The 16,359-nt window shown below is 46.3% G+C and overlaps 1 protein-coding gene across 1 annotated transcript in view; it reads left to right on the top strand.

Annotated features, from left to right (window-relative positions):
- Nucleotides 1–16,359, top strand: part of ces2b (carboxylesterase 2b) — a 108,734-nt gene that overhangs the window by 29,440 nt on the left and 62,935 nt on the right. The window contains exons 9-11 of the mRNA XM_078210446.1: nt 7,642–7,716; nt 9,190–9,334; nt 10,911–11,060. Coding sequence (XP_078066572.1) covers nt 7,642–7,716; nt 9,190–9,334; nt 10,911–11,060 — 370 coding nt within the window. The remainder of the gene's footprint in view (nt 1–7,641; nt 7,717–9,189; nt 9,335–10,910; nt 11,061–16,359) is intronic.

Here is a 16,359-nt window from a genome sequence, read left to right as displayed (position 1 = left end):
GGGCGGAAAAGTTTATTTATTATTAGTCACAAGTAGGCTTACATTCACACTGCAATGAAGTTACTGTGAAAATCACCTCGTTGCCACACTCCAGCACCTGTTCAGGTACACTGAGGGAGAATTTAGCATGGCCAATTCACCTAACCAGTACGTCTTTCAGACTGTGGGAGGAAACCGGAGCACGCGGAGGAAACCCATGCAGACACGGGGAGAACGTGCAAACTCCACACAGACAATGACCCGAGGCCGGAATTGAACCTGTGTTCCTGGCGCTGTGAGGCAGCAGTGCTGATCACTGTGCCACCACGCCGCCCCGAGCAGACTCAGACACGACTTGCAGCCTCAGTAGTGAGGCATTGGTGGCCAATAACATTACCCGCCATTTGTCAGTCTGCCAATCTGTACGCTTCTTTTTCACACAAAGGATCATAGAAATCTGGAAGCTCCCCCACCCCCCCTTCCACACATATACACACACACACGCATTTACACACACATACAGGCACAAGCACAAACACACGTGAACACACAGATATACACACTCACATGTGCATGCTCACATGGACACAAACACGCACACAAACATGCACACAAACACGCACACACAAGCACGCACACAAGCACGCACACAAGCACGCACACAAGCACGCACACAAACACGCACACAAACACGCACACACAAACACGCACACACAAGCACGCACACAAGCACGCACACAAGCACGCACACAAACACGCACACAAACACGCACACAAACACGCACACAAACACGCACACACAAGCACGCACACAAGCCGCACACAAACACGCACACAAACACGCACACAAACACGCACACAAACAGCAGAAGGCTCCAGATCATTTTAAATTTTCAAGACTGACATTGGTAAATTTTCATTGGCTAACATAAGGAGGGGCATCAACCAATGGTGAATCATGAGCGTTGAGGTACAGGTCAACCATTGCCCCAACAGAGAGTCTGCCAGTGGCTTCCTCCGAATGCATTGCAATGAACCTGGATGTGCTGCTGCCCAGTTCATACACACATCAGTTTAACATATGAGGGTGAAGGGTTGGGATTGAGTCCTTTAGCGTTGGGATTAATTAAAGTGTTTAAACTTCTATTCTCATGGAAAACAGGATGCAGCAGGAGTCAAACATGGGAGAACATTAAGAAATCTCACAACACCAGGTTAAAGTCCAACGGGTTGTTTTGGAATCACGAGCTTTCGGAGCGCTGCAGGTGAGAGATGATGGAGCAGCTCTCACCTGATGAAGGGGCAGTGCTCCGAAAGCTCGTGATTCCAAAAAAACCTGTTGGACTTTAGCCAGGTGTTGTGAGACTCCTTACTGTGCCCACCCCAGTCCAACGCCGGCAACGCTCCAACTTGGGACATGTGTTTTTCTCATTTACACTGAATAGTATCAGCAGTCACAAAGATTTGTGTTGTATTGAATACATAGATGCCATAACTCTGGGACTGAATTTAATTGGTTAATCCTCCCTGTCTCAATGAAACCTTGAGTCTATCCTGCTATAAGTGACTGGGATTAATTTCTTCCACACAACGTCTGTTATAAAGTTATCCTCCACTTATTGCATTTTGATGGAGAAACAATCCTGGTTTAATCAGGTTATTTGCGGTAGTTTCAGACATGAATTCTATTTGCTGTGGTTCATAGAGACTCTGCTTAAATAGACTCTGTTGACGGCTCAGGTGCGACAGGTTGCAGTGGACACTCAGTTAAACATGTCATGGGATGAGGTTTGCACATTGACCTGCAGGTGTAGTTTGTGCCCCTTTCATGGACATCTCTGTCCTGTTCTTATAATTTGACATTTAATAGTTATTCAGGCAAATTGGCGATTGTAGGATCCTTTGTACGGTTTGATTTGATTTGATTTATTATTGTCACATGTATTAGTATACAAAGAACAAAGAAAATTACAGCACAGGAACAGGCCCTTCGGCCCTCCAAGCCTGCACCGACCATGCTGCCCGACTTAACTAAAATCCCCGACCCTTCCGGGGTCCATATCCCTCTATTCCCATCCTATTCATGTATTTGTCAAGACACCCCATAAAAGTCACGATCGTATCTGCTTCCACTACTTCCCCCGGCAACAAGTTCCAGGCACCCAACACCCTCTGTGTAAAAAAACTGCCTCGTACATTTCCTTTAAACCTTGCCCCTCACACCTTAAACCTATGCCCCCTAGTAATTGACTCTTCCATCCTGGGAAAAAGCTTCTGACTATCCACTCTGTCCATGCCTCTCATAATCTTGTAGACTTCTATCAGGTCTCCCCTCAACCTCCGTCGCTCCAGTGAGAACAAACCAAGTTTCTCCAACCTCTCCTCATAGCTAATGCCCTCCATGCCAGGCAACATCCTGCTAAATCTTTTCTATACCCTCTCCAAAGCCTCCACATCCTTCTGGTAGTGTGGCGACCAGAATTGAACACTATATTCCAAGTGCGGCCTAACTAAGGTTCTATAAAGCTGCAACAAGACTTGGCAATTTTTAAACTCAATGCCCCGGCCGATGAAGGCAAGCATGCCGTATGCCTTCTTGACTACCTTCTCCACCTGCGTTGCCACTTTCAGTGACCTGTGTACCTGTACACCCAGATCCCTCTGCCTATCAATACTCTTAAGGGTTCTGACATTTACTGTATATTTCCTATCTGTATTAGACTTTCCAAAATGCATTACCTCACATTTGTCCGAATTAAACTCCAACTGCCATCTCTCCGCCAAGTCTCCAACTGATCTATATCCTGCTGTATCCTCTGATGCTCCTCATCGTTGTCCGCAAATCCACCAACCTTTGTGTCGTCCGCAAACTTACTAATCAAACCAGTTATATTTTCCTCCAAATCATTTATGTGCATTACAAACAGCAAAGGTCCCAGCACTGATCCCTGAGGAACACCACTTGTCATAGCCCTCCATTCAGAAACACACCCTTCCACTGCTACCCTCTGTCTTCTTTGACTGAGTAAGAAGTCTCACAACACCAGGTTAAAGTCCAACAGGTTTATTTGGTATCAAATACTGAGCCAGTTTATATCCATCTTGCCAGCTCACCTCTGATCCCTTGCGACTTCACCTTCTGCATCAGTCTGCCATGAAGGACCTTGTCAAAGGCCTTACTGAAGTCCATGTAGACAACATCCACTGCCCTACCCTCATCAATCATCTTCGTCACTTCCTCGAAAAACTCGATCAAGTTCGTGAGACACAACCTCCCCTTCACAAAACCAAATACAGTGAAAAGTATTGGTTCTTACGCGCTATACAGACAAAACTTACAGTTCATAGAGAAGGAAAGCAGAATGTAGTGTTACAGTCATAGCTCGGGTGTAGAAAAAGATCAACTTAATGCAAGGTAGATCCATTCAAAGGTCTGACAGCAGCAGGGAAGAAGCTGCTCTTGACTCGGTTGGTACGTGACAAAGAGAACAAAGAACAATACAGCACAGGAACAGGCCCTTCGGCCCTCCAAGCCTGCACCGACCATGTGTTCCTAACTAGACCATCCGTTTGTATCCCTGTATTCCCAGTCTGTTCATGTGGCTATCTAGATAAGTCTTAAATGATCCTAGCGTGTCTTCCTCAACCACCTTGCTTGGTAGTGCATTCCAGGCCCCCACCACCCTCTGTGTAAAATATGTCCCCCGCATATCTGTATCGAACCTAGCCCCCCTTACCTTGAACTTGTGAACCCTTGTGTTTGTCATTTCTGACCTGGGAAAAAGCTTCCAACTGTTCACCCTATCTATGCCCTTCATAATTTAATAAATTCTATTAGGTCGCCCCACAACCTCCGTCTTTCCAGGGAGAACAACCCTAGTTTACTCAATCTCACCTCATAGCTAATACCCTCCATACCAGGCAACATCCTGGTGAACCTTTTCTGCACTCTCTCCAAAGCCTCCACGTCCTTCTGGTAGTGTGGCGACCAGAACTGGACGCAGTACTCCAAATGTGGCCTAACCAACGTTCTATATAACTGCAACATCAAATGCCAACTTTTATATTCTATGCCCCTTCCAATAAAGGCAAGCATGCCATATGCCTTCTTCACCACCTTTTCCACCTATGCTGCCACCTTTAAGGATCTGTGGACTTGCACACCCAGATCCCTCTGTGTGTCTATACTCCTGATGGTTCTGCCATTTATTGTATAGCTCCCCCCTGCATTAGATCTACCAAAATGCATCACTTCACATTTATCTGGAATAAATTCCATCTGCCATTTCTCCGCCCAATTTTCCAGCCTATCTATATCCTGCTGTATTCTCTGACAATGTTAATCACTATCCGTAACTCCAGCAATCTTTGTGTCGTCCGCAAACTTACTAATCAGACCAGCTACATCTTCTTCCAAATCATTTATATATATCACAAACAGCAGAGGTCCCAGTACAGAGCCCTGTGGAACACCACTAGTCACAGACCTCCAATCAGAAAAAGACCCCTCCACTGCCAACCTCTGTCTTCTATGGCCAAGCCAGTTCTGTACCCATCTAGCTAGTTCACCCTTGATCCCATGAGATTTAATCTTTTGCACCAGCTTGCCATGAGGGACCTTGTCAAATGCTTTACTAAAATCCATATAGACGACATCCACGGCCCTTCCCTCGTCAATCATTTTGGTCACCTCCTCAAAAAACTCAACCAAATTTGTGGGGCATGACCTCCCTCGTACAAAACCATGCTGTCTATCGCTAATGAGATTATTCAGTTCTAAATGCGCATATATCCTATCTCTAAGAATCTTCTCCAACAATTTCCCTACCACGGACGTCAAGCTCACTGACCTATAATTACTGGGTTATCCTTGCTACCCTTCTTAAATAACGGGACACATTTGCTATCCTCCAATCCCCTGGGACCTCACCTGTGTCCAATGAAGAGACAAAGATTTCTGTTAGAGGCCCAGCAATTTCATCTCTTGTTTCTCTCAGTAATCTAGGACAGATGCCATCTGGCCCTGGAGATTTGTCTACCTTGATGCTTCCTAACACACCTAACACTTCCTCCCTTGTAATTGCTATTTGTTCTAACAGGTCTACACATCCCTCTGAGACACTACCAATCAACGTGTCCCTCTCCTTTGTGAATACTGATGCAAAGTATTCGTTTAGGATCTCACCTACTTCCTTGGGCTCTAAGCATAATTCCCCTCCTTTGTTCTTGAGAGGTCCAACTCTTTCTCTGACAACCCTCTTGTTCCTAACGTATGTATAAAATGCCTTGGGATTCTCCTTAATCCTGTCTGCCAAGGACATTTCGTGACCCCTTTTTGCCCTTCTAACTCCCTGTTTGAGTTATTTTCTACTTTCTCTGTATTCCTCCAGTGCTCCATCTGTTTTTAGCTGCCTGGACATTATGTACGCCTCTTTTTTCTTTTTGATTAGACCCACAATTTCTCTGGTTATCCACGGCTCTCGAATCCTACGTTTCCTGTCCTTTTTTACAGGCACATGCCTGTCCTGCACTCCTATCAACTGCTCCTTAAAAGACTCCCACATGCCAGATGTGGATTTGCCCTCGAACAGCCTCTCCCAATCAACAGCCACCAAATCCTGCCTAATCCGGCTGTAGTTAGCCTTCCCTCAATTCAGCACCTTACTCATAGGACAACACTCATCCTTTTCCATGACTATCCGAAAGTTTACAGAATTGTGGTCACTATTTGCCACATGTTCCCCCACTGAAACTTTGATGACCTAACCGGGCTCATTCCCCAGTACTAGGTCCAGTATAGCCCCCTCTCCAGTTGGACTATCAACATATTGTTCCAAAGAACCTTCCTGGACACATTTTACAAATTCCTCCCCATCCGGACCCCCAGCCCTAAGGGATTTCCAGTCTATATGAGGGAAATTAAAGTCTCCCACTACACCAACCCTATTTTTTCTATACCTGTCCAGAATCTCCTTACATATCTGTTCTTCAACTTCCCGTGGGCTGTTGGGAGGCCTGTAGTACACCCCCAGCACAGTGACTGCGCCCTTCCTGTTTCTGAGCTCCACCCACAGTGACTCGTTACATGATCCTTCCATATTGTCCACCCTCTGTACCACTGTAATATGCTCCCTAACCAGCATTGCTACTCCCCCACTTCCCCTAGACCCTCCTCTGCCTCGCCTAAAACACTTAGACCCCGGAATATTCAGCTGCCAGTCCTGTCCTTTTAACCAAGTCTCTGTCACTGCAACCACATCCAAGTTCCGCGCATGCATTAAGGCTCTAAGTTCATCTGTCTTGCCTGTTACACTCCTTGCATTTAAGCAGATGCACTTCAGACCTCCAGGCCCACTGAGTTCATCCTCCCCCAGATTGCTCTTCCCCTTAGGTAGCCTTGTCTTGGCTCCATGCTCGTCCCAGTCTCTACTCTTGCTGACCTGTTGTTCTGATTCCCACCCCCCTGCCACATTAGTTTAAACCCACCTGAACCACACTAGCAAATCTCCCAGCTAGGATATTCGTGCCCCTCCAGTTCAGGTGTAACCCGTCCTTCTTGTACAGGTCCCATCCTCCCTGGAAGACTTCCCAGTGATCCACGAATTTGAAACCCTCCCTCCTGCACCAGTTCTTTAGCCACGCGTTCAGCTGCACAATCTCCCTGTTCCTAGCCTCACTAGCACGTGGCACAGGGAGTAATCCAGAGATTGCTACCGTAGAGGTCCTGTTTTTTAGCCTTCTACCTAACTCCCTAAATTGCTCTTGCAGGACCTCCCTGCTCTTTCTGCCTACGCCATTTGTACCAATGTGGACAATGATGTCTGTCTGATTACCCTCCCCTTTTAGGATGCTTTCTACCCGCTCAGTGACCCCCAACTTTTGTATCTTTTTCCCGATGGAAGAAGGTGGAAGAGAGAATGTCTGGGGTGCGTGAAGTCCTTAATTATGCTGGCTGCTTTGCCAAGGCAGCGGGAAGTGTAGACAGAGTCAATGGATGGGAGGCTGGTTTGCGTGATGGATTGGGCTACATTCACGACCTTTTGTAGTTTCTTGCGGTCTTGGGCAGAGCAGGAGCCATACCAAGCTGTGATACAACCAGAAAGCATGCTTTCTATGGTGCATCTGTATAGTTTGCTTTAGTTAAACGACTTCATTTTAAGGTATTTCTGCCTATGTAACTAATTACGCTAAGCTTTAAAGCTAACTTGACCACATTGGAAGACTCAGCTGGGAATTCTGGGATGAGCTTAGAAATTGGCTTCTTTGAAAGTACAGTGCAGTCAAAGTTTTGCATAAACAGGTTTTCATAGTCACATAGCTGCAAATTATTTATGAAAGTTTGGGACACAGTCTCTACGAGTAATTTCATAACACAGATAACAGAAAGGTTATAATGCCCGATATAGCTATATGTATTCAGTTCAGCTGTGTTGAATCCTGTACAAGTTCAAGTCTGTATCGGGACCAGCTTTCTGGGCCCTCTCTCTCGCTCCCTTCTTTTTCTCTCTCCAGTAAATCAGACTCTTTTGTTTCTGTCATATTAATCTATAAAAGTAGTTCTACTTTGGACCAGTTGTGCCTGCGTCTGTTCTAAGAAGAGAACAGACTCTACAGCAATGTACACTGTCTCAAGCCTTTCAACTTAACCATTGTGTTCTTCAGATGTTGAATCCACCTGGCTGGGAGGAAGGAATGGACAGAGAGACCTCGGACTCGATCCTCAAGAATATAAGCAAGGTGAGTACTTACCCAGACCTGCCCCTTAAGCTTTACAACAAATGTTTCTCTCTTTTAAACCCTAGGTTAGCATTAGCAAAGGGTCAGATTGAAGCTGATTGGCACTGACAGTATTCAGTATTGGCAATGAGTCTCATTTTCAACAGAGAGAGTCAGCGATGGTCATTATCAGCAGTGAGTGGGCCAAGAGGCAGCTGAAGAATTTACTACAGAGAGGGGGGATTGAATGGTGTGGTGAGAGGTTGTGGAAGGCAGAAGGCAGAGACTGGGGATAAGGAGGGGGTCCTTCTCAGGATAGGAACCGGCGACTAGTGGTGTTCCACAGGGGTCAGTGTTGGGTCCACAACTTTTCACTATATACATTAATGATCCGGAAGATGGAACTGAGGGCATGGTTGCTAAATTTGTGGATGATAGAGAGATATGTAGAGGGACAGGTAGTATTGAGGAACTGGGGGGGATGCAGAAGGACTTGGACAGGTTAGGAGAGAGGGCAAAGAAGTGGCAGATGGAATACAATATGGAAAAGTGTGAGGTTATGTACTTTGGAAGGAGGAATGGAGGCATAGATTATTTTCTAAATGGGAAAATGCTTAGGAAAACAGAAACACAAAGGGACTTGGGAGTCATTGTTCAAGATTCTCTTAAGGTTAATGTGCAGGTTCAGTCGGCAGTTAGGCAGGCAAATTCAATGTTAGCATTCATGTCGAGCAGGGATGTACTTCTGAGGCTGTATAAGGCTCTGGTCAGACCCTGTTTGGAGTATTGTGAACAGTTTTGGGCCCCATATCTAAGGAAGGATGTGCTGTCCTTGGAGAAGGTCCAGAGGAGGTTCACAAGAATGATCCTGGAAATGCAGGATTTTTCATATGAGGAGCGGTTGAGGGCCTTTGGTCGATGGAGTTTGGAAGGATGAGAGAGGATCTAATTGAAACTTACAGGATACTGAGAGGCCTGGATGGAGTGGACGTGGAGAGGATGTTTACACCAGTGGGAGAGACTAGAACCTGAGGGCACAACCTCAGGCTAAAAGGACGCTCCTTTAAAACTCAGACGAGGAGGAATTTCTTCAGCCAGAGAGTGGTGAATCTGTGGAACTCACTGCCACAGAAGGCTGTGGAGGCCAGGTCATTGAGTGTCTTTAAGACAGAGATAGATATGTCCTTGATCAATAAGGGGATCAAGGTTACGGGGAGAAGGCAGGAGAATGGGGATGAGAATCATATCAACCATGATTGATTGGGGGGCAGACTTGATGGGCCAAATGGCCTAATTCTGATCCTATATTTTATGGTCTTATGAATGTGGATGGCGTACTAGCAAAGACGGGAAGGAGCTGTGTACCTGTCATTGCCCGTTGTCTGTGAATCCTGTCTTCCCAAGTTGATGTGAATAATTCCTACTGAATATAATCCTCCTTGTTGTAGCACAGCCTCTCACTCTGCCTCCCTTTGTTCATTGCTTTGTGTACAGTTAAATGAAGATCGGCTACGTCTGGCCATTGATGAATATATGGGAGACGCACAGGACAAGGCAAAGATTCGAGACTTCCACCTTGAGCTGATGAGTGATCTCTTCATGGTGGTGCCTACTATCCGAATGGCCAGAATGCACAGAGGTACAAATATCAGGAAAAGTTCTCTCTTCCTCATCCCTGCCATGTCCCCATTTTCCATTTGCACAACCCTTCCTTTTCATTCATGGGATTTGGGCATCATTGGCTGGGCAAGCATTTATTATCCATCCCTTGTTGCCCTTGAGAAGAGAAAATGCTGGAAAACCTCAGCAGGTCTGGCAGCATCTGTAACGAGAGAAAAGAGCTAATGTTTCGAGTCCAGGTGACCCTTTGTCAGAGCTTTGACATCTGGACTCGAAACGTCAGCTCTTTTCTCTCGTTACAGATGCTGCCAGACCTGCTGAGATTTTCCAGCATTTTCTCTTTTGGTTTCGGATTCCAGTATCCGCAGTAATTTGCTTTTATACTTTTTCCCTTGAGGAGGTTATGGTGAGCTGCCTTCTTGAATCACTGCAGTCCCTGAGGCATCCCATCCATAAACATTCACTCCCTCTACCACCAAGAACACTGGCAGCCGTGTGTACCGCCTACAAAATGCGCTGCAGGAACTCACCAAGCCTCCTTGGGCAGCAACTTCCAAACCCATAATCCCTGCCACTTGGACAAGGGCAGCAGATAAATGGGAACACACTCACCTGCAGCTTCCCCTCCAAACCGCTCACCACCCTGACTTGGAATAAATTTTTATTCCTTCGCTGTCACTGGGTCAAAATCTTGGAACTATGTCCCTAACAGCATTGTGGGTGTACCTACACCACAAGAACTATAGGGGTTCAAGATGGCAGCTCACCGCTACCTTCTCAGGGGCAGTAGGGGAGTCTAAAACTAGAGGGCATAGGTTTAAGGTGAGAGGGAGAGATGCAAAAGTGTCCAGAGGGGCAATTTTTTCACACAGAGGGTGGTGAGTGTCTGGAACAAGCTGCCAGAGGTAGTAGTAGAGGCGGGTACAATTTTGTCTTTTAAAAAGCATTTAGACAGTTACATGGGTAAGATGGATATAGAGGGATATGGGCCAAATGTGGGCAATTGGGACCACCTTCGGGGTTTAAAAAAAAGAGCGGCATGGACAAGTTGGGCCGAAGGGCCTGTTTCCATGCTGTAAACCTCTATGACTCTATAACTAGAGATGGGCAATAAATGCTGGTGTAGCCAGCAACACCCACATCTCATGAATGAATAAAACCCCCTTCATGACTTTGAATACGAATATTAAATCTTCATTCTCTGCGCTTTGGGTAACAATCCCAGTTTCTTTAGTTTCTCCACTGAATGGGGTGTCATGGTGGCACAGTGGTTAGCACTGCTGCCTCACAGCGCCAAGGACCCAGGTTCAATTCCAGCCTCGGGTGACTGTCTGTGTGGAGTTTGCACGTTCTCCCCGTGTCTGCGTGAGTTTCCTCCGGGTGCTCCGGTTTCCTCCCACTGTCCACAGATGTGCGGGTTAGGTGGATTGGCCATGAAAAGTGCGTGAGGTTACGGGGATAGAGTGGAGGGGAGGGCCTGGGTGGCATTCCGCCTTTCAAGTCAGTGCAGACCTGAAGTGCTGAATGGGCTCTTTCTGCACTGTAGGAGATTCTATGGAATTTGAGGGATTAACCTTCCTGTTTTCTCTCCTCAGATGCTGGACACCCTGTTTTCCTGTATGAATTTCAGCACAGACCTGGTACATACGGAATAGAACGACCAGAGTTTGTGAAATCTGACCACGGCGATGACATTGGATTTGTATTTGGCATAATGTTTTTGGAGGATGGTGTGAAATTTTTAGGTGAGGAGAAGCACTGGAGTCTTACTGAGTTTATCCTTCCCACATTTTAATTTCCTGTTTGACAGGCCAAGTGTGGTCTCCTATCACACTGACATTGGGAACTGGAGTCTAACGAGTAGCAGCAATTTAGAATATTGTGTACAATTCTGGTCGCCACACTACCAGAAGGATGTAGATGCTTTGGAGAGGGTGCAGAAGGGGTTTACCAGGATGTTGCCTGATCTGGAGGGTATTAGCTATGAGGAGAGGTTGGATAAACTCGGTTTGTCTTCACTGGAACGGTAGAGGTCGAGGGGTGATCTGATAGAGGTCTACGTGGGTGGCACGGTGGCACAGTGGTTAGCACTGCTGCCTCACAGTGCCAGGGACCCGGGTTCAATTCCAGCCTTGGGTCACTGTCTGTGTGGAGTTTGCACGTTCTCCCTGTGTCTGCGTGGGTTTCCTCCGGGTGCTCCAGTTTCCTCCCACAGTCCAAAGATGTGCCGGTTAGGTTGATTGCCCATTAGTGTCAGGGGGATTAACAGGGTAAATACGTGGGTACAGGGATAAAGCCTGAGTGGGATTGCGGTCAGTGCAGGCTCAATGGGCTGAATGGCCTCCTTCTGCACTGTAGGGATTCTATGATTCATGAAAAAGATTATGAGTGGCAAGGACAGAGTGGATAGTCAGATGCTCTTTCCTAGGGTAGAAAAGTCAAGTACTCGGGGACATAGGTTTAAGGTGCGTGGGGAGAAGTTTAGAGGAGATGTGTGAGGCAAGTTTTTTACACAGAGGGTGGTGAATGCCTGGAACAGGGAGGTGGTGGGAGCAGGTACGATAGCGGCATTTAAGGGGCAACTAGACAAATACATGAATAGGATGGGAATGGAAGGAGACGGACTCTGTAAGTACATATGGTTTTAGTTTAGGCAGGCATCATGATCGGCGCAGGCTTGGAGGGCCAAAGGGCCTGTTCCTGTGCTGTACTGTTCTTTGTTCTTTGAGTATCAGTGGGGTAATAACACCTGATAAAATCTTGCACCAAAAAACCCGATTACAAAAGCAAAGCACTGCAGACAAAACAGCTCTGAAAGATAAAGAAAATATTTTGCAATATCTCAGTAGGTCAGGCAGTATTTGTGGAGAGAGAAAGGGTTACTGTTTCGGGTTAAACTTGCAGAATGTCTTCTCTGCGTGTTTCTTTCCACAGATGCTGTGACTCTAAAAAAAATACCAAAAATTAACTCAACACAGGAGCTGGAGAGACATTTGATCAGGGTGCAATCCAAAGTAATGACCATGATGAAGTAATAAAATGGGTGAATATTGACACAAAGGGCAGGACTTTCCAGCCCTTCCTGCTCATGGGATCTTCCAGTCCCAGCGCAGGCAAACCCCTCACCCCAACAGCGGGTTCCCGGCCTCTTTGAAATTCTCTAACCCAGAGGGCTGTAGAAGCTCAGTCATTAGGTATGTTCAAAGCAGAGGCTGATAGAGTTCGAAATGCCAGTGACATTACAGGATACGGAGATAGTGCAGGAAAATCGGGGTGAGCTAGAAGATCAGTCATGATCCCGCCAAATGGCAGAGCAGGCTCGAGGGGCTGAATGGCCTACTCCTTTGTTTCCAAGTTCAGAAGATGAGATTTCAACAAAGTCTTGCATTAATTCCAAACCATAATGTAAGATGCTGTCTGGGACGTGCTTGCTTTCAGGTACGAAAAGGTCAGCAAGTGGAATGTTAGTCCTTACACCGGGTATGGATACGGGCGGCACGGTAGCACAGTGGTTAGCACTGCTGCTTCACAGCTCCAGGGACCTGGGTTCGATTCCCGGCTTGGGTCACTGTCTGTGTGGAGTTTGCACATTCTCCTCGTGTCTGCGTGGGTTTCCTCCGGGTGCTCCGGTTTCCTCCCACAGTCCAAAGATGTGCGGGTTAGGTTGATTGGCCATGCAAAAATTGTCCCTTAGTGTCCTGAGATGCGTGGGTTAGAGGGATTAGTGGGTAAAATATGTAGGGATATGGGAGTAGGGCCTGGGTGGGATTGTGGTCAGTGCAGACTCGATGGGCCGAATGGCCTCTTTCTGTACTGTAGGGTTTCTATGATTCAATGATGTGGAGATGCCGGCGTTGGACTGGGGTAAACACAGTAAGAAGTCTCACAACACCAGGTTAAAGTCCAACAGGTTTATTTGGTAGCAGAAGCCACACTAGCTTTCGGAGTGCTCCTGGTGTTGTGAGACTTCTTACTACGGATATCAAGACAGGAGGTTGTGCCGCAGCTGAATAAAGCCTGTTTACAGCATCTCAGGAGTAACGTGATCCAGTTTCAGGAACTGCACCTTAGAAAGGATACATTGTCCTTGGAAAGCAAGCAAATCTGATTCACCAGAAAGTTAGCAGCCAGACTGGAATGTAAAAGTATTTAATCCGAGTGACACTTCACTGAAATGAAACAGTGCAGAATAATGCTCTCGTGTGCAGAATATCTGGAGAACTTGTAAAGACAGTAAGAAGTTTAACAACACCAGGTTAAAGTCCAACAGGTTTATTTGGTAGCAAAAGCCACACAAGCTTTCAGAGCTCTTAGCCCCTTCTTCAGGTGAGTGGGAATTCTGTCCTCATGAGGACGGCCTCAACCGGGATATTGGGCTCATGTCACACTATCTGTAACCCCCACAGCTTGCCTGGACCTGCAGAGTCTCACTGGCTGTCCTGTCTGGAGACAATACACATCTCTTTAGCCTGTCTTGATGCTCTCTCCACTCACATTGTTTGTTTCTTAAAGACTTGATTAGCTGTAAGGATTCGCATTCCAACCATTATTCATGTAAATTGAGCTTTTGTCTTTATATGCCCTGTTTGTGAACAGAATTCCCACTCACCTGAAGAAGGGGCTTAAGGCTCCGAAAGCTTGTGTGGCTTTTGCTACCAAATAAACCTGTTGGACTTTAACCTGGTGTTGTTAAACTTCTTACTGTGTTTACCCCAGTCCAATGCCGACATCTCCACATCAGAACTTGTAAAGACCATAAGACATAGGGGCAGAATTCGGCCCATCGAGTCTGTTCTGCCATTCAATTATGGCTGATATTTTTCTCATCCCCATTCTCCTGCCTTTTCCCAATAACCTTTGATCCCCTTATTAAGATCCTATCTATCTCTTATAGAACCATAGAACCATAGAAAATTACAGCTCAGAAACAGGCCTTTTGGCCCTTCTTGTCTGTGCCGAACCATTTTATGCCTAGTCCCACTGACCTGCACTTGGACCATATCCCTCCACACCCCTCTCATCCATGAACCCGTCCAAGTTTTTCTTAAATGTTAAAAGTGACCCCGCATTTACCACTTTATCCGGCAGCTCATTCCACACTCCCACCACTCTCTGCGTGAAGAAGCCCCCCCTAATATTCCCTTTAAACTTTTCTCCTTTCACCCTTAACCCATTCCCTCTGGTTTTTTTCTCCCCTAGCCTCAGCGGAAAAAGCCTGCTTGCATTCACTCTATCTATACCCATCAAAATCTTATACACCTCTATCAAATCTCCCCTCAATCTTCTACGCTCCAGGGAATAAAGTCCCAACCTATTCAATCTCTCTCTGTAACTCAGCTTCTCAAGTCCCGGCAACATCCTTGTGAACCTTCTCTGCACCCTTTCAATCTTATTTACATCCTTCCTGTAACTAGGTGACCAAAACTGTACACAATTCACATACATTCACTCTTTCCAGTGAAGCAAACTGGAAGAACAACACCTCCTCTTCCAATTAGGCTCCTTACAACCTTCCAGACTCAATCTTGTAGTTTATTAACTGCCTGAGATGATTTTTCTTTTTTTAACTTGATTGAGGTTTTAAGGAGTTTGAAAGGGATTGATGGGGTAGATAAAGAGGGAACATCACCTTAAAATCAGAGCCAGATCATTCCAGGGGGATGTTAGAAAACATGTCTCCACACAAATGGTGGGAAAAGTGTGGAACTCTTCCCCACTTGGAATATAGTGTTCAATTCTGGTCGCCACACTACCAGAAGGATGTGGAGGCTTTGGAGAGGGTACAGAAAAGATTTACCAGGATGTTGCCTGGTATGGAGGGCATTAGCTATGAGGAGAGGTTGGAGAAACTTGGTTTGTTCTCACTGGAATGACGGAGGTTGAGGGGCGATCTGATAGAAATCTACAAGATTATGAGAGGCATGGACAGAGTGGATAGTCAGAAGCTTTTTCCCAGGGTGGAAGAGTCAATTACTAGGGGGCATAGGTTTAAGGTGTGAGAGGCAAGGTTTAAAGGAGATGGACGAGGCAAGTGTTTTACACAGAGGGTGGTGGGTGCCTGGAACTCGCTGCTGGGGGAGGCAGCGGAAGCAGATACGGTAGTGAGTTTTAAGGGGCGTCTGGACAAATACATGAATAGGATGGGAATGGAGGGATATGGTCCCCAGAAGGGTAGAGGGTTTTAGTTAAGTCAGGCAGCATGGTCGGTGCAGGCTTGGAGGGCCGAAGGGCCTGTTCCTGTGCTGTAATTTTCTTTGTTCTTTGTTCTAAAAACACTAGGTGCCAACTCAATTATTCAGTTTAAATCAGGGCTTGATAAAGGTAAAAGGATAGGAAGCCAAGGTGGGTGAGTGGAGTTAACATAGAAATCAGCTGAGATCTCATTGTAGGAGAGGATTTTTTAAAGGCTGAATGGCCTCGTGCTGTCCCTGTGATAAATGAGCAGGTGTTATCTGCCTTTGATGACAGTCTCTCCAGCCCTTCAGCAGACACAGTGACATTCTCTGCCCTATTGCTCTACAAACAACATACATTCACTCTTTCCAGTGAAGCAAACTGGAAGAACAACACCTCCTCTTCCAATTAGGCTCCTTACAACCTTCCAGACTCAACATTGAGTTCATCCACTATAGAGTGAGACCTTTCCCCTCCATCTTTAACCCTTTTTTGTTTTTTTGTCCCAACGCCAGCCACCACACCCCTCGCAATTCTGTCACTTGTTCTTTAGTTTTGCTTTCACTGAGCACTGACCTTTGTTCTTCGATTAACACATTCTGATCTGATCTTTATGCCGCGATCAGCAACTTTTTTAGTCATTAATGCCACCATTAACACTCCCTTTGTCTTGTGTCCAGGACATCTTTGTCAATCCTGCCTTGGCTCCAACCTATCCCTGACATTCTATTGTGCGCCATCTTCTCCACCCTCCTTTCCGATTATATAACACGTCACATCTCTACTTCTCTCCAGTTCTGAAGAAGAGTCATACAGACTCGAAACAGTAATTGGGCAGGACGGTGGCACAGTGATTAGCACTGCTGCCTC

The sequence above is a fragment of the Mustelus asterias genome, chromosome 4, assembly GCF_964213995.1.
Source record: "Mustelus asterias chromosome 4, sMusAst1.hap1.1, whole genome shotgun sequence".
Classification (NCBI taxonomy): Eukaryota; Metazoa; Chordata; class Chondrichthyes; order Carcharhiniformes; family Triakidae; genus Mustelus; species Mustelus asterias.
Note: the sequence above shows the minus strand (reverse complement) of the source record. Positions and strands in the feature narration are given on the sequence as shown.